The sequence below is a fragment of the Siniperca chuatsi genome, linkage group LG8 (genome assembly GCF_020085105.1).
Source record: "Siniperca chuatsi isolate FFG_IHB_CAS linkage group LG8, ASM2008510v1, whole genome shotgun sequence".
NCBI classification, from domain to species: Eukaryota; Metazoa; Chordata; class Actinopteri; order Centrarchiformes; family Sinipercidae; genus Siniperca; species Siniperca chuatsi.
Genome location: NC_058049.1, coordinates 28,008,465 through 28,034,233, shown reverse-complemented (window position 1 = coordinate 28,034,233; position 25,769 = coordinate 28,008,465). Strand labels below are relative to the sequence as shown.

Here is a 25,769-nt window from a genome sequence, read left to right as displayed (position 1 = left end):
TAGGAAATTTATAATAGACCATCAAAATAACCATGTTATCCTTCATCTTTAAACAGATTTTTCATGTTTCTTCTGCACAAATTTGATTCTAAGACATTCTGTAAACAAAATACAGCTTACCTTGACAGAGTTGTGAAAATATACTTATACTTACTTAAAATAGCTTAAAGTGATTTATTAATCTCTCTGAAATGATATTTACAGTACTTAAATGACGATTTTTGATATACTTATGGAGGATGCTGTTTCTGAGAGGATCTTGAAAATATTGACAATTTACAGTAATATGATGATTAAAATGCAATTAACCAACAGAAAGAAGCTTAAATTGAACTATGGACTATGTTTTAAAAACGCTCAAAAAAATTTTCATCCTAACGTTGATATATCTAATGTACAAATTCGTTTCTGAGAGGTTCTTGGCAATAGAGACAGTTCATCTTAACGTAGTGATTAAAATACAATTTTCTCACCAACTGAAGCTCAAATTGAACATATGTTGTCTTTAGAAAAGGATTTCAAGGAAACTCATTTAAACTGTTTCATCCTCAATATTATCCAGTTTTTGATGTCAGTAATGCAGAAATGAGTTTCTGGACTACAGAAAGGACAGCTGAAAATGTGAAAATTACCTTTTTTCATCCAAACAAGGTTAAGATGAACATATGCAAAGTTTTTTAAAAGACCATCAAAATAACCATGTTATCCTTCATCTCTAAACAGATTTTTCATGTTTCTTCTGCACAAATTTGATTCTAAGACATTCTGTAAACAAATTACAGCTTACTTTATGGCAGAGTTGTGAAAATGAACTTATCTCAATGAAAACAGCTTAAATTAATTGTTGTCTCTGGATTTGACATTTACAGTACTTTAAAACAGTTTTGAATACTCTAATGCAGGATGTTGTTTCTTAGAGGTTCTTGGAATTAATGACAATTTACGGTAATACAATGATTAAAATGCAATTAACCAACAGAAAGAACCATAAATTGAACAAATACTGTCTGTGGACTATGTTTTAAAAACACTCAAACAAAAAAAACAGGAATTTCTTCATATTCATCCTAACGTTGATGTTTCTAATATACAAATTTGTTTCTGAGAGGTTCTTGGCATTAATGACAGTTAATCTTATTTAATGCAGGAAGTTATTTTCTGAGAGGATCTTGGAATTAATGACAATTTACGGTAATATAATTAAATTTCAAATAACCAATAGAAAAGCTTAAATTGAACATATACTCTCTGTGGACTATGTAATGTATTGTGAAAATGACCTTATGTCATCCAAAGGTCAAGGTGAAAATATGCTGGCTGTAGAAAAAGACCAGCAATATGGGCTACTGAATATGTTGAATTTCCCGTTAATCAGATCAGAAATGACAATAATTATGTTTGAAAAACGATTATCATCGCCAGAGTGGACTGCTTCTGGGGCTCAGTCTTCATGGAATACTGTACAAAAGCACACAACTTTTATAACTTTATTTACTTATTTTCATGAAACTGGATCTTATTTTATGGAGGGAATTTTTTCTGGTCTCCCCTGTGATTGTTCTCCAGGTACTCTTCTTCAGCTTTCTGGGATTTACGTAGTTTGCTGATGACAGATGGCCTTAACTACTTTTTATTAGCGGTTAGCTACTTTGGCTATCCTGCTAGCTGTCCTATTAGCTGACTGCCCTGAACTTGGGTGCTCTGAGCCAGGAGCGCCGGGGGAGTGTCATTGTTTACTCCTGTAGTACAGGTGCTTTGGACTGCCATTGCTCCGAGCTCCCACTCCAGGTAGAGTCAGGTAATCAGACCGCAGCTACACAGCTAACTAGCTGAGGGCAGCTAACTACAGTTAGCAAGTGTTCATCAGTAAACTCCATAATTCACAGAGAGTTAAGCTAATTAAAACAGAAATATCAATTTGTGTCACATTTCATAAATTATTGAATGCCTAAATTAATTTTGATATTATTTTTGGTGCATTTAATGGCATATTAATTCATTTATTGAGACATTTATTTATTTATTTTTGATTTTGGCAGTTCCGGTCTTCCATAATGCCATATGGATAATCATTTATTTAAATAATTACATTGTAAAATATTTTGTGTGCTGGATGGGTTGGAGGGTGAAACCTATAAATTAAAACAGACTGGCACAACATATTTCCATCCATGTGAAGCTGCTTGGAGCTCAGCTGACTCTTTCTCGATAATAATTCAAACTTGCAGCAGGAGTAGCCTATGGCGCAGACAGACAGATGCCTCCCAGTTTCATGTCATTCTGCCCTCCTCACCAGACAGCCGCATCCTCCTGCTCATGCCAGAGGACACGGAGTACGCTGCAGCCATGGGACAGCATCTCACCAGCAGGAACACTGGAGAGGGCCGGGCTGTGTCACTGCCTGACTGAAGGTGAGTATCCTGGCTAGATGTCTGTATTTTATAGTGCCTGGGGACCAGTAGTCTTCATATACTGACTCATTAAGTATTTAACCTTCAGGATGCAGATAAGATATCACTGTGTGCTCAATGTTGGCTCATTGAAAGGACCGCTTTCCTGTGGGTGATCGCAATGTGCTTGCACAAGTTAAGATCACGGCGTCATTTGGGTGTTATTGACTGGGTGGGGAAGATGATGCAGTGAATCAGCGTTACTGTACGTGATGGTATACTACAGACCTGATATACGCCGTCTTGGATCCTGCATGAAAAATGGCACGCCAAACTCCATTGCTTGTCGGAAGGTATATTTACAGAATAGAATAAAACCCGAGATATTTTAGGAATGACTGTAGTCGACTGGTAAATTCGGCTTTATATGATCCAATAGGTATAATAATAATATTAACAATAATAATGTCAGTCAGTGTTCTAAACTTTAGAAATGTTTTGCATGTTATCCGAAGTCTTCCACCAAAACACACTGCACCTTGCTTGGCCAGTTGCAAACAGCGTGCTAAAGGCTAAATTTATTTTAAAAAAGGCGATTAATGGATTTTGAGTGAGCCGAATTGAATGGCAGCTCCATGTCATGAATGCTAAAATTCAGATGCCTCAAGGAAGCAACTGCAAAGTTCCCAGCCTTCCCACAGGAAATTCGTCAAATATTTATCAGATGGCACTGATGTTATTGCTGATGATGCATGCTGTAAGGCACGGAAATTTTGCTATTTCTGTCACCAGTTGTTTAATTGATGGGGGGTTGTACACTATGTATGTGTGCCATGTGTGTTTATTGTCATTTCCATTAAGTAAGTAATTTCACTTGTACTACTTTCAGTGCTCTGCAATAGAAAGGAAAATATAGCAACAGCCTGTTTCTGTATCAAAGTGATCAAACTAAGGGGGACCTCTATGACATGTTTGTCTGATGTGGAGAGGGAAAAAAAGATTATCTTATTTTAGGATCATCTGATATTGGCTGATATAGCATCTTGGCGGATTTATTGGTCTAAATCTAGATTATAAGGAAATGCAAGGCTACACACATATTCCGCACATTGAATCCATTATACAGCCCTGACCAACCTAAAGAAATGAGACACCAACTTCTTTAAGTCAAATAATTTATTTGGCATGCGATGCATTGGCTACAGCGTTGATTGAAATCCATAAAAACAAGCATCACTGAGTTAGTCACCTAAGAGGCTGTAAACACAGAGATAGTGTGCATCTAGTCTAATAATCAATGAATCAGTCAGAATTGCAATTTTATTACCACTTCATAATTTATTTTCAGTCTAACTGTATGTTCACAGTTTTCCACAGATTTTTCACTAACACTTGTTACAGACTTATACAGCTGCTCTAATGTTGTTTCAGTTGACTTGAGGCAGCATTAGTAAGTTACAGTTTGCAAGTTAACAGAGAATAGCAATGTTGTAAATACAAACACAATTTGCCAGTTAAAACAGGACTTAAAGGTCCAGTGTGGAACATATAGGAGGAGCTATTTGGCAGAAATGGAATACAATAGTTATAAGTATGTTTTCATTAGTGTATAATAACCTAAAAATAAGAATTTTTGTGTTTTCATTACCTTACAATAAGCCTATGTTATCTACAAAGGGAGCGGGCCCCCTTCCATTGAGGTCGCCATGTTGAACCACCTTGTTCTACAGTAGCCCAGAATGGACAAACCAAACACTAGCTCTAGATATTGTCGTTACCACCGTAGTTTCTCCTACACGCTTGGAAGGTTAGGGTGATGCGAGCGGTATTCAAATAGTTGCAAACTGCAATTTCACCGCCCGATGCCGCTAAATCCTACACACTGTACCATCAATGCTTAACAAAGAGTCCTTTAAAGGTGGAAATCACAAATCACTTTGCTGATTTGAATAGTTTTGTTTAGTTCAGTTCAAAGATTTGTAGTCGCTGAGTATGCAATCCGTTGACCCCAGTATGAACATCAGTAAGTGAACGCATCACCATTCATTCGGCTGAAACATTCATATATGATTTTGACTATCTTCAATTCATTAATAGCCGTGGTACTATATATACTTTATACGACCTTTGCCTAGCACCCTAAGGTGATGGATAAATTAAAAGGAACATCTTATCATATAATAAAATCCAACTAATCAACTTTTCAATTTGACCATTCACATTCACTGTAGGGTTCTACTGCATCACTAGAGCCTATAAAAAAAAATCCAGCCACCCCAGCCTGTCTCCTCTCTGTCATGACACATGCAAACGATTCTAGATCTCTATGATGTCAGAGTTCTCTGACGTAATGCTTGGTACACCCAGACATACCCACCCCTTCACATGCACACCACACATCCCCATCTTTCCTTTGCTGTTTCTCTTTTTGTGTTTATTATTTGTGAGACTATATGCTGAGCAACACAATGCAGTCGTAAAGGACTAAACATGCACACGCGCATCACTGAGAGGCAATTCTGTCGAGGTCATGATGATGCTTAGTCATCTCTCTGCTGCTTTCAGCTCTTTGCCTCTTGAAGCTGAGAGGGTGTGTAAAGGCAGAGAGAGAGACTGTGTGAGGGTGCATACTACATTTCTCTCAGCATCAGATCTGCTTCTTCCTGCATCTGTATCTTTCATATATCCTTTCACATTTATGGACACCAAATGAGTATAACAAAAAGTGATATAATCCACAAATTTTGTAGTTTTATGATTGTCATGCCAGGCAAAACCTGCTGTAAACCACTTGGAAACACATATAATTAAAAAAATGTCAGAGGTGTATTGAAATAGTAGAAATACAAAATAATGTACCAGGAATGTGTGCTTGCATTTGATTGGCCAATGCAGTGCCTTGCCAAGTGTTGTTGCATTGAGTTGTGTCAAAAGTTTTGGCACCCCTGCTGTATCAACAGAGTGGTTCCATTCAAATGAATGAGGGGTCGGGGCACATAGTGCTGTTGGCCTGAGGCATTATAATGCACAGATGATTGCCCTAATGCTAAAATTCAGGCATGGCAGTTAGGGATGCCCGATCACGGTTTTTTTGCTGCATTTTTTGCGTGTCTCTGAGCCATATCGGCCAATGCACTGCAGATATGAACCTTTTTTTTGTTTTGCTATAGCAGCTGGTATAGCAGTATCATAGGTCAGTTTGACTGCTTTGTAGTGTATTGGGATCTCCACCAGGTGGCAGTGTAACCTAGGCGAGCCTGAGCAACCACATGCACAGCTCCTGACCAGTGAACGAGGTGGGAGGCGGTACTACGCTACACACACGCACGCAGTTGTTGCTCTCAGCCACATGCACGAGTGTTTAACCACAGGTGTGTAGTACTGTTTACCTTCAGGGCAGAAATGATTTCATTAGCAAGGTTTTTTGGAAGTATTGAGCATACAACTAGATAAATGAGACTTGCATGTGAGCGCTTTTAAACAGATGTTTTGATAAAGTTTTGCTATTTTAAAAAATGAGAGGGCCATCAACTTCAAAAAGTCTGGGTTGTGTGTTTTGGATTCATTCTACATTCACGTGGAGGCATTGGCATGTGAGGAAAAAAATTCTTCAGGAATTCAAAGCAACACGGGGTGAATAAGTGGTATACAACTCATTCTGGTGAAGTGCGTAACTCAATCAATCAATGGATTGTGTATTGGGCTGTGAGTGCTTTCAAAACTTGTGCACAGTAGTACTGTGGATGAACAGAGCCAGTGTGACACTGACTGCAGCTGCTGCTGTTGTGCCTCTGATGTGTTGCTTTTGCTTCACGGCCGGTGTAGACAAGGTGTTAGTGCTAATCCTCCTTCAATTACAGTACAAATGAGTGTGCCATCACTCACTCAGTTGTTGGAAATATTACTGGCTAATACTCAATTACTATTATTCCTCAATTGTTTTCGTGGAGAGTCATTTTTCTTAATGCTTAAAAAATACAAAATAAAATTAAAGCTGGCCCTTGCACCTGACTGCATGGCGCAGCCTCGGCATCGCTGCTGGAGGTTGGACGATGCAGATCTGAATTTTCATGTGTTCTGGATGCTGCACAAAGGAGTTAAATGTCACTTCTTGTGTCCACTCTCAGGCGCTAGAGAACACCCACTAATTATACATAATGTTCCAGTACATCAAGTGTACACCACACCCTGAAATTTTTATGTAAATCAAATGATGATTGTCTCCTAACTGGCATGTAGATGTTTGGGGCAGATGTGACCATGTACATTCAAGTTACAGCAGCTTCCGTTTTCATGGAGAAACATCAAAATTCGACGCCACGCCACAGACATGCCCTTCAACGAAAACTCACAGTTAGCACAACTTTTAATGGCGTAGGTCTTTAGATTGCACTGCAAAAATTTGGAGTCAATCCGATGAATTCTGTAGGAGGAGTTCGTTAAAGTACGGAGCCTGTAAATGGCAAAAAATGGCCTAAAAGTTCACATTCAATTCAAAATGGTTGACTTGCTGTTGGGTTTAGGGAATGGCTCCAAGAGGCTTTTTTGTATGTCTTGGTTTGATACATGTACCTCCTAAATGTTGTACATGTAGGTGAAATGTAGGCCGGGGGCTGCTATTTCGCTATTTTGTAGGGGGGGCTATGGAGCTATTTTGCCACGCCCAAGACCCATAAAATACGTACATTTTTGCCACTTCTGACAAGTGTGCAAAGTTTCGAGGGTTTTCAAACACCTTTAGCCCTTCAAATATGCTATTCATTTGGAGTGGGAAAATTCTTATAATAATAATATTTCCTTGCATTTCAATAGGGACCTCGCAGCAGTCGCTGCTCTGGCCCTAATCAAAGCGGCTCGCAGAGATGAACAGGCCCTCGCACTGACCACACGTCGGGGCATGCAGCATCCGTGGCGAGGTTGCCGGAGGTTGAACAATGCATCTCTGAATTTTCATGCATGGTGAACACCGCACGAAGGAATTAAATGTCACTTCTTACGTCCGTCTACTTCCTGTTGCCAGTAGGTGGCGCAATGGCTATGACTCCTTGATGGCATATAGATGTCTTAAGACCGGGACCGTTATCGAACATGTGAAATCTGGGGAAGATTGGATGATGTACACTCAAGTTATAACAAATTCCTGTTTCATGACAAATAATGTATCACCACGACAACAACGTTTGATAAAAACTGAAAAGCTTCACAATAAAAGATCATCAAGCTCTTGAGGCTGTTCTGTTCAAATTTGAGGTGGATCTGGTCAACCTGCTAGGATGAGTACGTCACAGTACAAAAAGTGTCATTTCCTGTTATCAGTAGGTGGCGCTATGACTATGACTGAATATTGGCATGTACATGTGTTTAGGGCAGGACTCTTATCAAACATGTGAAGTTTGGAGCAGATTTTACCATGTACACTGAAGTTACAGCATCTTCCTGTTTCTTCGCAAAACATCAAAATATGATGCCACGCCACGGACACGCCCTTCAACGAAAACTCACAGTTTCAACTTTTAATGGTCTTTAGATTGCACTGTGAAAATTTTAGGTCAATCCGGTTAATTCCCTAGGAGGATTTTGTTAAAGTGAGCCACTTCTGACAAGTGTGCAAAGTTTTGTGAGTTTTCGAGCACCTTTAGCCCCTCAAAAATGCAATTAATTTGGAATGGGTGAGAATAATAATAATTCCTTGCATGCCAATATGGACCTCACAGCGGTCGCTGCTTGTGCCCTAAATATTCCCAAATTTTGACTGTCTTTACTATGAGTTAGCGTAAGCGAGGAACTAAGCTGTACAACCTAAAAGGATACTATGCTGTGTATGTCTTTGTGTGCTGCTCTTAAAGGTGGGGTATGCGATTCTGGAGAAATTCAATACCATGACAAATACCATGATACAGAGCGAACAACAACACCTAGTAATGTAACTAACGTTAGCTAGGTTGTAGGTTAGCAAACTGTCCCTACAGTTGCAGCTGCAAAGCCAGAGAGGACCAGACTCACACCTCTCCTGCTGCTATAGCAAACATCACAACAACAGCATATCTTGGCAAACTAGAAAATAAGCTGAATGTCCGTGGGCAAGTCATTTACCGTTACCTGACACACACATCATGGCCGGAATGGCTGGGATAGTGTTGTGTCCGAGACACTTTGTTTATTATCCATTTACAGAGCCAGGGCTGTGTACAAACACAAGCACTTTTTTTTCAGCACACACACTGAACGGACAGCTAGCGGACTGTGAGAAGATATTTGCTGAATTTGACAAAAAGACAAAAAGCCAATACACGTCACCTCACCTTTAAGGGCTGAGATCAGCTCAGTCATATGGCTGTTTGTGAGTGAGTGTGTGTGTTTGTGTTTGTTACCACAATAAAGAAAACAGGAAATGGTATACTGTGGTTGACAGTGACAGCAGGATTACATGAATGTCTCTACTGAATATTTAACACAGTCTCAAAAAACATGACCATTAATATTACATGTTGTGGACAATGTGTAGATAAGATTCCTTTGAGATGAAAACAGACAACAGCATGCCGAGGTCAACATCAGCATCATTTGAAAAAGAAGATGACAGTGAAGCATCAGTGAGCGAGGTTAAAACAACATAGTTTGCATCTTCTTATCTAACCATGACCAAAACCTTCACGTACTTTTAATTGTCTGTAGAAAATGTGTTGTCATGAGTTAGGACTTGGATTGGATTTGAGGGTAAATTTATATCCACCCACGGGAACTTTCCACTGTACTAATTCAATGTCAAACTACCACTATTTATGTTCCATTTATAGTATTATCTTCTCCATATAATCCCCTCACATGAAAGTAGACCTTTATCACTATTCATGAATTTTAAAACATCATGCTCATTTCACATATTTTCAAGAAAATATGAAAACATGTTCCATAAAAAAGATATCTAAAAAATCAACTCAGTGATAATTAGATTAAAAAAACAGATAAACCAGAAGTGTTTTGATTCACACTCTCTCCTCCTTATGTATCCTGGGGTATTCAGTCTGACAAACATTAAATAACCTTACATGAGAAGGGGAGGAAGAGGGGTGGGACAGAGATAAAATTGGTACTAAAAATGAGATTTGGGAGAAGAAAGAGGATTTTAGTTTTTGTGGTTCATGTTGTTCTTATCTGCGAAAATTGATCCTCTGTGTGTTTGAACACACATAATACACAGGAAGTGGGATTTTACTTAATGAGAAATCAGGTGTGAAATAGTTAAATGCTGCCAAAATGAATCACTGCTGTAGCTCCCCCACCTCATATTATTAGCAATGACAACAATAATAACTAAATATAAATAAATATATTGGCAAGTGGAAATATACACACTCACACACACACACACAAAAAATAAATATTATGAAGTAGTTGTTCTGAATATTGTATTTAGAGAATAAATATCTACTGTTACCAGTGACTTAAAGCTAAATGTAAGTCCAATGTTCATTATACTTTTAGCTCTGTTTTTGGTCTCTACTAACTCCTGAGAAAAATGTCTGGCTCTTTAATGCAAATAACCAAATACAACCTAGGTAATTTTAGGTATATAAGAAACAACTAGCCTGGAAACAAGGCTGATGAGAGCCCTTAGAGTAAATTAAGACTAAAAAACTTCTTAGAGCTGAGAGGAAGTTCAGAGTCAGGTGAAAATTCTCTGTGGGTTTGTTACTGCATGAGAAACCTTTCACATTACACATAGTAATTTGATCGATTTAATAATGGATCAAATTACTATGTAAAAACATTGATAACAGCAGCTTTAAGACTGAGCAATTTGTTGTTTTCATTGCTACTCAATTCAATCATTAAATTTTCTATTAGTGGCCTGAGCCTGGCAAATGTCACGGGACAGAGGAAGTTACTCGAGAAAGCTTATCAATTCTCTGTACTCTGAGGCCAACTTTCAGAGAAGTTCAATTCTTTTTATCAATAAGGATACAAAATGTTAATCAGAATCGGGGTTTGATCATGCAACATTTTCTATATTTTGATGATATTCCCCTAAAAAGAGGTTAGAATTGAACATCAGTCAAAGATAAGGCAAGGGACAGTGAACTGAAAAAGCTTTAGATTGTTTTATTTTTATTATATAAACCCCACCAAAAAAACAAACATTATTCATAGTAATAATATTACTAATAATGTAATATTCATATGTAAAAGAGAGAGTGCTTTATAAGAAAAATAAAATACAATGCATGGAGCATGGAGGAAGGATGGCAGGATTAGGGAAAGGGCAATGGACAATATGTTCGTAACAGACAATTTTAGCAGGGAGAAAGTAAATAAAGTGTGTGTCGCTTATGTTGTGTACCATGTGACACTTGATACAGACATACTGTACTGTACATTCAGTGCATGAATGGAGCTGATCCTTTGATTTTATTCATAAAGCATCAGTATACCACTTGCTGTACTGCTGATTTACACTATGAATTATCACCAAACATTTATTTGAATTCACAAAGATAGTGAAGAAAAAATAAGCTGTTTTGAAGATGTTTAGTTGTGAGTGCTAATGATATGTACTATCAATGCTTAACCACCCTAAAATGTTTCAGAGGGAACAAGTGCTGATAAGAATGTGTATGAGTGTGAGTGTGTGTGAGGGGCGTTAATGGATGCTGATAAGCCAGCGGCAGGGCAACACTGATAAGCTGCTATATGTTAACTCATAGTCTACACTGTGTGTGTGTGTATTTACTGTTTTCACATTTACAATTACATGTTATGTGACATTTACACATAATTATATGAATCTATATCATGTATTATGCACAGAATGTATAATAGGTGTAAACTAGTGTCTTTTTTATATTCTGCATGTTTACATGTGTGTTTTTTCATTGTTAAACCAATGATGATGAGGTTCCCTCATTTAATCTTTTTCTCTTTTCCTGTGCCTCCTTCTTTCGCTGTAGATAGACAGATAAGGTGGGGCTAAGGGGAACCCATACTGTACAGGAGGGGCACACGCTGTCCACTGGTTTTAGCTTGTTATCCATCGTGCACATTTTTATATTGTTTATCAACCAAATCTCAACAGCTTTTTCCTGTGTTTTCGTTGGCATTGACCATTGACATCGACCATGCTGACTTTCACTTCCACTTTTGACAGGCAGGAAAATGGTAAGAACTATCTATTTGTCAGCTATCAGGCATAAAGAAAGATGTTACAAGGTTACTGTATTTTGCATTACAAAATTGCAGAGAATTGGAGAGATTATAGCTTGGGCAAAGTTAGACAAATGCCATGTTAAAAAATGTCTTTAAAGTAAGTACATCACAGTAAGATTAGGGTTAAATCGACTATACAAGCATAGATTATTATTGCCAAAAAAAAGGAGAATAATTAATTTATTTTCATTTTTCACTAAACATATTTTTTTGTTAGAGTCTGATAATCTGATTGGGATCTCTTCCTCCCTTTCTCTGTTTCCCACAGACTGACTGTTGATGTTGACCAGTCTACAACAGAAAGCTTGAAGATGATTTGAAACGACAAAGCCTGTAAAATTTTTTTAACTCACACTATATTTCTAGCGCTCTTGATCTGTTATTATTATTTATTTTAATTTAGAGCCAACATAGCATTAAAGGTAATTTAACAGAAATAGATGAGAGTGTTACAAAACATGACACAAATGTCTTTTTTTCCCACTCTAATGTCCCAGTTTATACATCAATTGAACAGATAGGTGTCTCATTATTTTACCAACCTAAATCCAAGTTGCAGCGCTTTGAGTAGTCAGAAAGACTAGAAAGGCGCTATATAAGTACAGTCCATTTACCATTTAGCCCTTAAAAAGCCTCTTAAAGGAGTGAGGACTAACTGTCTCACCTCAGTAACATGTTCTCACCTAAGTAGTTGAAACTCAAAATGCTGATTGTCCCTGAAAATTATTAAATCTAATCTCTCCCTCTCACTTTCCATAACTCAGGTTGAACCTACGATATGACTGAATTAGAAACCTCGGGGGTGGGGGAACATCCCCCGCCCTACATGATCTTTGTAGTGGTCTTCCTCTTCTTCCTCACCGGACTGCTTGGCTTCCTCATCTGCCATCTGCTGAAGAAGAAGGGCTACCGCTGCCGCACTGGAGACATGGATGATGAGGAGGAGGAGGAGAAGCTTGGAGGAAATGCAGACGGTGAGTTGAGAAAAAAAGTAGAATAGACAAGGAGGTCACAAGTACTTTAATGGGCACTCAATTGATTTTACACATGAACACGTTTACCAGTCTCGAGAGTACTATTCAGCCTGTAAATACAATTGTATAGTTTTCTGTCTGGCTTGCAGTCTGTGCTGAAAAACAGCAATACCAAATAGCGTTTTTTGTGTTCATTTGTTTGAATTTCTAGATCTTGAATCTTGAACAGTGCTCATGTTGATTCTGGATAATCCAAACATATTCCTGTGAACACTTTTCATTGGAGCAGCTTAATAGTTGTGGAATGTAACTCATTTACTTTCATACATTTACTGTACTTAATGTGAAATATTGTACTTTTTACTTCACTACACTCATTTGACAATTTTAGTTACTAATTACTTTACAGATTAATATTTTTGCAAACAAAACATATCAAGACTTTATAAACTATAAAGTTGTTTTAAAATACACAACTGTATATACAAGTATAGCTGAAATGATTAGTGGATTAATCAATTAGCCGATTGACAGATTAATTGGCAACTATTTTGATAATCATTTGTCATTTTTCATGCAAAAACATTTCATGGTTCCAGCTTCACAAAAATGAGGATTTGTTGCTTTTCCTTTTAATTATTTTTCTAATTTAATTCATTTTTAATCATTTTTAATTTTGTACCATTGGTTGGACAAAACAAGCATTGTGAAGGTGTCACTTTGGGTAATTGTGACAGCATTTCTCACTATTTTCAGAATTTTTACAAATTAAACAATCAATCAATTAATTGAGAAAATAATCAGCAGATGAATCCCTAATGAAAATAATCATTAGTTGCAGTCCTATACAAATTAGTTAAAAATTAGCTCCACCTCGACCAATTACAACAATAAAATCCTGCTTTTACATTGATGCATGAGTAATAATAATCTAATGATATAATTTAGTATAGTATAGTATTCTAGTAGTTTTAATACTCTAAGTACATTTTCCTAACATACTTTTACTTTTAGAAGTAACATTTTCAATGCAGGACTTTTACTTGAAACATTTTTACAATGTGGTATTAAGTACTTAAGTACTAATTAAGTTAAGGATCTGAATATTTCCTCCACTATTGAATACCAAATAAATAATCTTAATGAAAAATGTTTTTTTAATTTTATTTTATGTGAAATGCCATTAATCTCCATTGTACTGGAGGATATCTCAAAACCTTTAACCTCTTTTTGTAAATTCTGTGAACTTGGGTGAACCAACCCTTTAACCAGTGTTTGTTGACAGACAGTTCAGGTGGGGTGTTTGGCTAGAAGGATTGCAATAGTTAAAAGGTGTTTAATCTGTTTGTTGTTCTGCTATGTTTCAGATGAGGATGAAGAGAACCAGGATACAGTGGAGCAGATCCTCAAATGCATCATTGAAAATGAAGGTGATAAATATAAGAATTGCTGAATAGTATTTTGGATTGAATTCTGTTTAATTTTCTGTTTAATTTAGTTCAGTGTGAAGTTAAAGTTTATCAACTTGAATCTAGTCTAATCTTTTGGTTTATTCTTGTCCTTCACTGTGTTCTGTTTTACTATTCTCTGCTATACTGTCATCTGTATGCTGATGTGCTGTTTTGGGGGTTGATATATGTGATGGATGTATTTTTGAATGAGAGCTGTTGAATTTATATTTAACATTCTTAGATTTTACCATTTTCATGCCAAAAAATACAAAAAATGACACACATATCTGGATATATCTGCAATTTTATTCTTATCAGATTAGATCAGTATGCATCAGCAAATCCATCTAACAGTACTTGATTAGTGTTACTCTAACATGGGTTCTTCTTGTTGTCACCTCTAGCAAACATGGAAGCCTTCAATGAGATGTTGGGGAATCACAATGTCTGTGTGCGCCATGACCCCAGGTAAGCTCATCCAACAGAGCCTGTATTGGTGTGACACATTTACTGTCTGTTGATTGCATGTTAATGTCACAATGAAACAACATTTAAATTTTTAACCTTGAGGGAGCAGAGGACAGAGGAGCTCCGTGCATCATGGGAAATCTCTTGTCAGTACATGTGCCACAGCATTCTAGAGTCTTAAGGGACTTATTCGGTCAGCCTGAATTTTTTTCAGCATTTTATGTTGTATTTTCTCAAATAAGTAGTCAATAATAATAATAAAACAAATAAAGGCTAGTCCCCAGGGGACAAAAATAAGGGTGGATAAACTCCTGATGCCTGTCATATAATGTGCATGCCACCCAAGCATAATGTAGAAAAATGGCCCCTGTGACTGTTATTCTATTATATATTATATGAATTGATTATTATTACTCATGCATTAATGTAAAAGCAGGATTTTACTGTTGTAGGTTGAGGTGGAGCAAACTGTTTTGTATAGGACTGCAACTAATGATTTTTTTCATTATGGATTAATCTGCTGATTATTTTCTCGATTAATGAATTGATTGTTTGGTTGTATTTTTAAAAAAATAAATTAAAATAATTAAAAGGAAAAGCAGCAAATCCTCACATTTGAGAAGCTGGAACCATTAAATGTTTTTGCATCAAAACTGTAAACGATTATCAAAATAGTTACCGATTAATTTTCTGTCTGTTGGGTAGTTTAATGTATAACAAAACATCATATTTTATAAGATCTTCGTATGTTTTGTGCAAAAATCTAGTAACTAAAGCTGTCAAAAAAAATGTAGTGAAGTAAAAAGTACCTCAATGTACCTCAACACACGCAACGGTTGGGATAAAATTGCTTTGATCTTCATGAGATTTTGAAGGTTCATTGTTCTCATCATAAAGAACACATTTCAGTTTCTTTAGAGAGGATTTACAGGAATTTAACAGGAAGTCAGCCATTTTGGATTTCCTGCGCTAATTTTAATGACTTTGCGTCCAGACTTCAACTGGTAAATAGTTCAATTTGAGTTCACATCGGCTCTATAGCGCCCCCTAATGACTTTTAGCCTTCAAAATGGCTAGAGATAGGGATGGATAGGGATGCTCCTAGAGAATGAATCTAATCGACTTCAAATTTGGGTAGTATAATCTAGACCGTTCTGATGCTAAATTGTGAAGCTTTTTATGTTTTCTCAAGCGGTGTTGCCGTGGTGATGCAGTGAATTCTGGGTTCCAAAATTAGTAACAGTGCTACCTGGTTTCAAAATTAGTAACAGTGCTACCTTGTTCCCAAATTAGTAACAGTGCTACCTCCTTCCAAATTAGTAACAGTGCTACCTCATTTCAAAATTAGTAACAGTGCTTCCTTGTTTCAAAATTAGTAACTGTGCTACCTCAGCTCCACATCCTCAGATATTTTCCAAATTGCACATGCTTGATAAGAGTCCCAGGATGAGGACTAAGGCTAATTTGGAGTTTTATTGTGTGATCTACACTTTATACACAGCAACACCGTGTATGATTAGTGCATGTTCTCTAGTACCACATAGTGGATGCAGGAAGTGATATTTAAATCGTTTGCGCAGTGCCGATGGTCTTGTTGTCAGCCAGCCTCTGGTCACAAGACCGCGGCTGTCACTCCCCCCGAGGCACACATGGAGGCGAAGACCCGTTCAACGCTGCTTACAAAACTGGAATGTGACTTGCATGTGCTTCCACAGAAATATGAGCCCAATCGGATATTGACCAATGAACTTCAAAAGGGGCATGGCTCACCACATAAACAAACCAAAGTCAACAACCGTTGGGCCAATCATCACAAAACATACCAGATATGTCCACATAAGTACCTGAAACATACCCTGAAAGTTTCATTCATGAATAATGTTCATAATAATAATAAAGATCATGCTGATGTACAGGTTGCGTAAGGAGTCCATTGGTGGTGTTCCTCCCCATCACCACACAGTCCACTCAGGCACCGACCACAACTCCTGCCACCTCTGTGCCCAGGTCCGATCTAAAAAGGGCCGCCGACAAAGCCGAACCCCCCGCTCCAAACAACGACCTGGAGAACAGACTGTCTTCTCTGTTGGCAGGTAACAACACACGATTAAACCACTTGTGCAAAGAGCAAGCTGGAATAGAGTAGCAGAAATATTTCATCTATCATTATTCCTTCAGGTTCCGGGTGACACACACTGATAAGAAGCTCCATGGAGGTCCTAATCCATATGTTAGTTCAGGGGACCAGCTGGACCAATCCCAGGACAGCGAGGAGCGGAAGGAGGGCGTGTACAATCTGAGAAGCATGTTCAAGGATGTTCGACCGCCTTCAGAGAGCTCCAATGGGGTTGCTCCGAATGTGGGAAAACGCAGGAAGAGTGTAACTTTATTTGGGCTGCGGCGGGGTAGTGACCCCCTTGGCATTAAAGTAGGAGAGAGGACATGTGGGGAGACTGGAGGTGTTAGATTTGCTATTCAGCAGCAACCTGTGGTGCTGGAGGAACTGTTGCAGGCAGAGAACATTGGAGTCGCCTCTGAAAGTGGTACTAAACCTGGTATCAATCCTGAAACCGAGCGCTCAAAAAATCAAACGCCTGCTTTACCTCAATATGTGGCTAAAACTTCAGGTTCTGTTAATTCTCCCTCTTCCCAAAGTAAGAATAAGGCCCATGACTCTATCTCTTCTCCTGAGGATGGCTCTAAACATGGGCCCAGTCCTGAACCTCGTACAAACCTTATGATCAAACCTTCCGTTGGGAGAACAGCAGCTTCTGCCCCCAGCTCTCTTCCCATTCCATCTCCTACTTCATCTGGACAGACATTTAAGACAACAGAGAAACGAGGAGATCTCGAGGATAAGGTGTTAAAAAATGAGGCATACGATCCTATGCCGCTACAGACCTCTACACCTATTGCTCCCATGCCTGGATCCATTCTAGGTTTCACTGGTGACATTCCTACAGGTCAACCTGAATCATTTTCTAGCACAGGTTTTCTAGTTACCCAAACTCCCCCTGACCCAAGCTCCAGCACAGATCTGGAACCAGGTTTTGGTGCTAGCATAGCTTTAATAAACTTAGGTTCATCCCCTTCATCTTTGTTCCCAGTCAAGACCCCATTTTCAGCCTCTTCGTTAAAAACTCCTACCTCATCCCTGGCGGTCACATTGAGTCCCAAGCTAAGCTCAAGAAATACGCCATCAGAGGCTGCAAAAACTGCCTTTTCCCCTGCACTCACTCCAATCCCCAAACTTCCATCAGGCCAAGTGATGTCTAGCCAATCCCCTATTCCATCTTCATCCTTTGGAAAAAGCATTAGTCCATTACAAGCCCGAATTCCTTCACCTGCTCTTACTCCTAGCCCCAAACTTGACACTATGCCAGCATCACCACAAACCCCCTCTTCTTCTCCAGCTGATAAAAAGCCGTCCTTCGAAAGTTTACCTCGTCTGAAGTCAGGAAATGTGACATCTGTAACATCTATGACCAAAGGGGATATGGTTTCAAGCCCATTATCTCTAAAGGAACAAGACCTAGAAGGAGCCAGAATACCAAAGACAGAAGAAAAAACAGAAATAAAGAGGGCTGGGATTTTTAAAACAGCTACACTTTCACCAGTTGAGGGAGATAATAAAGGTTTTTCTCTTTTGTCTCCTACTGATCAGCTTTCTGAAGAAAGACTGAGCAGTTTGTCTCTGTCGCCTTCCAGTCCGTTGTCACCCTCCTCACCTATAGGAAGCAGAATAAGTAGTGTGACCATCGTCAAAGCCAGCCCTGACAACAAGAGAGAGTATTCTGTTGTCACCATGCTGGAGGAGAAAGACATTTCTACTTCAATAAAAGAGCAGAAAGGAGAGACTTTTGAACATGGAGTTGAATCAGAAAAAGTGAGAATTAGTCCAGCAGTTGGTCAGGGAGGAGAGGTTTCTGTTTCAGGTGTTGGACAACCTGAAAATCAAAGTGGAGAGACCTTTGGAGCAGAGCCAACGGTGAGCCAAGAGAAGGATGATATGGTGGAAAGATTAGGGAGTGCAAAGTGATGCAGGTGGAAGAAGCAGAGGGTGGAGGAGGAGTTGGGGAAGATGGTGAACATTTAGTCGAAACAGCATTGAGAGGTGGTATCCCATTTCGAGATGGTTCAAATTGTCCTCTGCTAATACAAAGAAAGAAGATTGACACCACTCAGAGGTCTGTAGGAAAGGAAATGTAGTAATAATAAAATTAAGATAATTATGAACATTTAATCATTTAAGCAGTGAAGATATTGCAGTGGGATTGTACTGGCTGGTTAACTGACTAGCCAGGTGATTAATGGAAAATCATCAGATTCTCTTCCGCTGCTAGATTTAAAGGATGATACGATTGATGTTGTTGTATGTTTTAGCCCTTTCACCAAAAATCACGTTTACTTTGCATCATGGGTAACCATGCTTTTGTGTTTTAGACATTTGGATGCCATTGGCTTCCATTTATTTCCATATAATATAATAAGGGTCTACAGTCATGCTAGCAGCTCTGAGAGGCTGTACTTTGGCACAGCGGTGGTTTGAGCTAAATGCTAACGTCAGTATGCTAACATGCCCACAATGACAATGTTAACATGCTTATGTTTAGAAGAAAATGTTTTCCATGGTTGCCAGAGTTTACCATTTTAGCATGCTAACATTGGCTAATTAGCACTAAACCCAAAGTACAGCTGAGGCTGATGGGAATGTGATTAGTTTAGCATCTATTTGGTTATAAACCAAAGTATTGCACAAACTGGAATTTTGTCCTGATAATGGTGCTAGATGAAAAGTCAAAGAATCACCAAAGTTATTACAACTAATCCTGTCTGTACCAAATTTCATGTCAGTCCATTCAATAATTGTGTAGATATGTGCAGACCCAAAACCACAAATGTCAACCCCATGGTGGCATAACATGAAACCTTAGGGGTTCACCAAAATCAATAGGATTTATTGTCTGGGAACCATGATTGTCTGTACAACCATTTTGCCAATCCATCCAGTAGTTTCAAGATATTTCAGTGGTAGACCCACTGACCAAATGAATGACAGACCGACATTGCTATCCCTAGAGCCCTGCCACTAGTATGGCTGGTTGGCAAAACTGTAAAGTACTCAAGATTTGTAGTTAAGAAGGTTAAAAAAAAATAAAAATATATTTATTTTATATATCCATATTCCTTCAATTTGCCTTGTTTTAAAATAAGCAATGCAGGGTGGAGTTTTACTTTGACTAATTGTTTTATATGTGACTGACTGACCACTTGGCTGGCTGATTGATTAGTTAACATCTAGGTGTTGTATTGACTTGTTAATGGACTGATTACATTTGAGTCTTTAACCAGAGCTGTGTGATTAATTTATTGATTTGGTAACCGTCATGATTATTTATTGATGTATACAGGTGCGAGGGCTGGCAACCTCTAATCTCATCTATTGTTTTTCCTGATTGTTAATCAAGATTAAGAGCACAAACGAGCAACAGTCGCTCTATGGGCAGCTTGGCCAATGGAGATGTATCAATTTAGTGAATTTGCAACAGGTTCTTGTAATTAAGTAAATGGACTGTACTTGTATAGCGCCTTTCTAGTCTTCCGACCACTCAAAGCGCTTCACTTGACCCTATGCTTTAGTTGCTTTTGGCAAGTACAGTATGTTGTCTTACCATTCCAAATTTCCCAGTTTTTTCTCCAAATTTGGATTGGCCTACAGTGACTAGTGACTACACCAGTAATGTCAGTATAGTAATAGTAGTAGTAGTAGTAATAGTAACATTCTTATACTAGTGTAATGAGGCACTTCCACTGGTAAATATACTACATTTCGTGTACACCAGTCACTCTAGTCCCAGACTATGCCGCAGTTTTCTGGAATTGTGATATTTTTAATATATCTAGTAAAACATTGGCTTTTTTGGCTTTACAAGTCTTGCTAGTCACAACACTTCTTTCTGCTCATGCCATTTCGTCATATGTTCAACATAAATTGAATGTTTACCAGGAAAGTGCACACAGCAAATGACAGTTATGGTGGCAAGTACAGCCATAGACTTTGTACTGATGATTGTATTATCAAGCAGTACATGGCAGTCAAGGCATGACAGTGTGGGAGTCCCATATGTGAAATAAGCTCTCAGACTACAGAGACATGAAACTTCCACAGAATAAGCTCTGCAGTCCTTAAAGCTGTGAAACTTAAAAATAATGTATTTTGAGGTATGATGTGTATTTTGAAGTATAATGCAGTGTTTTAAAGTCTAACTTGTAAATCTTCTACATCACATAAGAGATATTGTAGATCGGTGACTATAGTGGAATCCTCTATTGATATATGTGTTTTGTTCCCCTCATTTGATTATACGGGAGAACTCACTAAGACATGTTGTGACACAACATTAGTGTCTGTCATACCTGCGAAACTATTCAAATCAAATCAAATCAAGTTTATTGTCACATACACAGTACAACGTCTAGTAAAATTTGTTCTCTGTATTTAACCCATCCTATGTATTAGGAGCAGTGGGCAGCCACTGTGCAGCGCCCAGGGATCAATGCCTTCGTCTAAGCCAGTGCCTTGGTCAAGGGCACAGGAGAATAGCCCTAACATACATGCTTTTGATGATAGGGGGAAAAACACACAGAAAGGTGCTGCCCACACTGGGATTCAAACCCAAGACCTTCATGTTGTGAGGCAACAGCGCTAACCACCATGCAGCCCTTAATTCTGAAGAAAAATTTTTTAAAATCTACTAATTCCAAGAGCTGTGGTTTCTGTCAGCTGTATGATGTTATACGTAAAATATATATACACAACTTCACCTTTACTGTACAGTACATTCTAAATACAAAACTACTACAATAAGAAGGCCATTATATACCTTGCAACAACAATCTAAAGGTGTGGTCGAGAGTGCATATGGTGTTAAATTATCGTCACTTTTCTAGGAAAATTAAATTTTTTACAACCCTTTTTGCAGTTTGGGTAGAATGAAATTTTACTCACTGAAATAATGATGAAATCTGGGGACAGATTGAAAATTTGGTTTCACAAGACAAGGTTTTGTTTAAAGCCTGAATGATTGTCTGACCGCTTGTGTAGATGAAAAAAGCACTATCATAACCTATAGGAATGATGGTTAAAATTACAATAAGAAGAAGGTCCAGGTTTGTAAAAACTGAAGTTTTCCTTGAAGTATAACAAAACAAATTGGCTGCAAAAGTGCTCTTGAAAGATAAATGAAAAAAAACTGCTTTCCCAAGGCTTAGCTTTTTCAATATTATGGTAAAAAAGGATAAGGCAATATAACTATTAAAGTAATAATCTGAAGCATTTTATACATTCAGTTCATGAAGTTTGTACATATCTGTTTGTTTGTAATACATAGAAAAATAACTAGTTACTGTGAGTGAGCCACCATGACTGAAGAAAACAGCTAAAGAAATGACAAAACAAAAAGTCCAAAATAGGAACACATCAGAAAATAAGCACTTAGAAACAAAGGAAGAAAAGAAAAAACAATAAATGATTTTGATGATTACCACTTTAAGTAGTGTATGTTGTATGCAGATAAAATTAGGGGTAAGTGAGAAAACAAGCTTTAAGAATTGTTTTTCTATAGGGAGTATGGGTGTCCCTCTTGTTTGTCATAAGAAACACCATGGTGACATGAAACCCTAGAAGGGAATCGCTATTTGTTAAGATTTCTATTTGCAGGCATTCCGCCCAGTATACATTCTGGCCCTGGAGACTCCTTCTGGTTAGAACAGAGGGCGTTTACCAGACACAGTTTCAGGTTTCAGGTCAGAGGACAGCGTCATTTCCTGGTCTTTATGGGAAACCAACTAGGGGGCCTGTAGTCTGCTTGGCTGTGAGACTTGTTTTCTTTTTTCTCAGTCTGACAGAATGTCTTCATCCAATGACATCTAAAACTGGAAACACAGTACATTATCTTTAGCCAGACCTCTCCAATATGTTTAGATTTTTTCATGAGCTGTTAATGTTATTATGAATTTTTCAAAGTGTGATCATGATAGATTGTGTGTCACCCTCTGCTGGTCACCAAACACATCACACCTTCACATGTTAAAGAGTATTTCACCCACCTTCATCATAACAGTAAATATGCTCCTAAACTGCTGTGTCATCATCAACATATTTATTCTATTAACAACAAGCTGTTGTGTTACTCAACACAATATATGCTCATGTGTTAACCTGCTAAAAAGTTGTACACAATAATCTTGTAAATTACACTGCTAAATATAAGTAAGTATAAAGATGACCATGTTCTTTTTGTTTGTTTTGTACTTATCTAAAGCCATTTTAGAACTATAACAATTGACTAAATGCATCATATATGTACATTGCATTGTAAATATAGAATCTTGAATATAACAAGATGAGATGTCTTAATGGTGCAGCTATCATTAGGCATATTATTCAACACAGATCTATGTCAAAAGTCAAAGTGTTTATTGCCATATGCACAGTTAAAAACAAGTTTCCCTGTACAATTAAATTCTTCCTTTGCCTTTCACTCTGAATGCTGTTTACAAGGAAATCCAAGGTTTAAAGAAATACATATTAGAAAATAAATAAAGAACACCATGTACAATTTACAGTATACAGAGTAGGGGGGCAAAGTGAGGCTTCCTATATGGCAAGGTGGGGGAAGTGGATTAGATCTGTTCATCAGTCTTATGGCCTGAGGATAAAAGCTGTCCCTCAGCCTAGAGGTACTGCATTTCACCCTTCTGTACATCCTGCCAGAGGGCATAAATGTGAAGAACCTGTGTTGTTGTACACAAGGGTCAAGATAAGTAATTTGATTTAAGAAAATGTTTGACACAAGCTGACTTGCATTGGAAATCTTTTTTTTTTTTAATCTTAAAACTACTGGGTGGGGCCCAGTAGTCAGGAGATATTGTTACCAACTAAATTTCTTTGAAACTAATTCAGAAAATAAAGCAAACTTAAAGATAAAGCAACATTCATCAGCTAAAGGCCTTATTGTGAATTTCCAGAGAATGAATGTGACTTTATTATTATTAGGAAATTATATGCAGCGCATTTTAGTTAGTAAAAGATCCACTGTGGTATACACATTGCAGATGCATTGTTGTACATTAATATTTCAAAACTTCCTACATGTGTGTATGTGAAGTCTTAGGCAGGATACCTGCCTCTTAAAGGCCCAGTCACAATCAGCCTAAGGGTTTACAAACCAGCAACAGTATGAATGTATTAATATTAACAAGAAGGACAAATCCAGTTCAGCTAAGAGAGACATAGCAACACCAACATTGGTATTTGTGTGGCTCATGAAAAAACATAATGATTTGTTTTGTTTGTTTTTTGACAATGGGACCAATAAAAGCTTACAATATATGAATCATGTTGTTGGCTTTTGATGTAGAGAAAATAGTTTATGATAAACGCAAAAAAATTGAAATCACCACTGAAAACTGCAAAAGCTAAAAAGCCTCTAAATTCATAATTCTTCCATGATCCATGATCACTATAAATCCTCAGATTTGATCAAAAAGCTTGATCAAATCAAGGGGTTTGTAATACATTTTGAGAGATGTATAATGTCCTCAAGAGCAGGGCCTGGAATATATGTACAGTATAACACACATGCTGGTGATATGAAAGACTTGTATGCAGATGTATCATAATTTACTCTAATGAAATAAAATACCAGAACTATGCTTTTCAAACCTGTGTGAGTGTGTGTTTTGTCGACATGACATCAGTCAATGACCCAGGTAGCAATGAACAGTATATCATACCAGCATGATATAGAAACAGCCATTATACTATTACTACAAATACTATCGGTAAAATGCACAGAGAACCTCCCCAATAAGATTAATTTAATTAAATCTTTATAATTATAAAATACAGTACAAAAACAAAAATACAAAACAGGGAAATTCTAAATTAAATTATATTTTGCAACAGATTAAAGGTGGGGTATGCAATTGTAAGCCAATACACATCTTTTTGTCAAATTCAGCAAATATCTCCTAAAAGGTCTGATAGCTGTCTGTTCAGTGTATGCGCTGAAAAAAAATCCAGTGTTTGTACACAGCCCTGGCTCTGTAAATAAGAAATAAACAAAGTGGACTGGCCAGACAATTCTATTCTATTCCAGCCATGCCAGCCACGATTTGTGTGTTGTGTGTAACGTTAAATGACTTGGTACTGGATTACTCCAGAATACCCCACCTTTAAATAGTTTAATTTGACTAAAATGCAAAATAATACTTATCTCTGTAGAGATGGAATATAAATAAAAATGTTATCCACTTTTACTGGTAAAAATATAATACAATATATTATTCAATTATTTGTGGTAATGTTTGTACAAAAAGGAGACTATCACTGGTGTATTCTACAGGTTTTCTTTAAACGACAAATACGTTACTATTCTCTAAATATTACTTTAAACAGTGTTTGGCAATTCATTGCAAGACATTTACAAATAAGTATTTATAAAGAACATGTAAATAGGTTTTACACTTTCTTTTAGTTAGAACTGCAGTATTTCATGTTTTACATACTTACCTGTTATGCTGAATGCTGGTGCACTTAGTTGTATAAGCAACTACAGTTTACTGCTTTTATGGAGGTTAGTTCCACTGTTCACGTATCACATAAAGGATACGTGAACAAGCTGCTGTAAGTTTACATCACCTATCAACTAAGCTGACCAATGGGAAAACTGAACAAATGCTTGCAAACAAATAAAAGTTATGTATTGAAAACTACAAAAAAAGGAACAAAACCAGTGTTCCTTTGGTCCTAACAATTCTTGTGAACCTTGACAGCGACTCCAGTCTTTGTCTCAGCCTGAGGTGAAGGCTTCTGTGTTGGAGGAGGAGGAGGCGCTCGACACTAAAAACAGTAGAGAGGAAGGAGGGAGTTGTGTTGATCATTGATCATTTCTATAATTAGGGTTCAAGCCATGAAGTTTGTGTTGGTTTATTATTAGGGCCCAAGCACAAAAGTGCAAGGAACCTATTGTTTTTGTAGAGATTATTATTAGGGCCCGAGCAGCGACTGCTATGAGGACCCTAGTGGCATTGCTACATTTCAACTACATGTACGAAATTTGGGGAGGTACATATATCACCCCAAGACAAACAAAAAAGCCTCTTGGAGCCATATCCTAAACCCAACAGGAAGTCAACCATTTTGAATTGAATGTGCAGTTTTAGGCTATATTTTGCCATTTACAGGCTCCGTACTTTAATGAACTCCTCCTAGAGAA

General features: G+C 37.6%; 3 protein-coding genes across 7 annotated transcripts in view; 2 read left to right on the top strand and 1 right to left on the bottom strand.

Moving 5' to 3' along the window:
* The first annotated feature begins 1,647 nt into the window (after positions 1–1,647).
* LOC122880160 overlaps positions 1,648–25,769 on the top strand; it is a 36,351-nt gene continuing 12,229 nt past the window's right edge. The window contains exons 1-2 of the mRNA XM_044205009.1: positions 1,648–1,788; positions 2,297–2,411. The gene's annotated coding sequence lies outside the window, so the exon portion shown is untranslated. The remainder of the gene's footprint in view (positions 1,789–2,296; positions 2,412–25,769) is intronic.
* Positions 11,240–24,213, top strand: rell2 (RELT like 2). Of its 3 annotated transcripts, none has more exons than XM_044204967.1 (7): positions 11,242–11,546; positions 11,863–11,927; positions 12,359–12,568; positions 13,936–13,998; positions 14,424–14,487; positions 16,404–16,580; positions 16,666–24,213. In XM_044204967.1, the coding sequence occupies exons 3-7, from the start codon at positions 12,373–12,375 to the stop codon at positions 18,524–18,526; spliced, it is 2,361 nt and encodes a 786-aa protein (XP_044060902.1). In that variant the 5' UTR covers positions 11,242–11,546; positions 11,863–11,927; positions 12,359–12,372; the 3' UTR covers positions 18,527–24,213. The 3 variants fall into 3 exon arrangements, with proteins under 3 accessions (XP_044060903.1, XP_044060902.1, XP_044060904.1); XM_044204969.1 differs by lacking the exon at positions 11,242–11,546 and adding an exon at positions 11,612–11,691; XM_044204968.1 differs by lacking the exon at positions 11,863–11,927 and having other exon boundaries at positions 11,240–11,546.
* The window catches only part of LOC122880149 (F-BAR and double SH3 domains protein 1-like), a 61,843-nt gene continuing 59,413 nt past the window's right edge, over positions 23,340–25,769 (bottom strand). Inside the window, exon 21 of one of the 3 annotated variants that reach the window (XM_044204971.1) lies at positions 23,340–25,393. In XM_044204971.1, the coding sequence (XP_044060906.1) occupies positions 25,301–25,393 (93 nt within the window). In that variant the 3' untranslated portion in view covers positions 23,340–25,300. The remainder of the gene's footprint in view (positions 25,394–25,769) is intronic. The other 2 variants (XM_044204972.1, XR_006378837.1) reach the window with 2 other exon arrangements.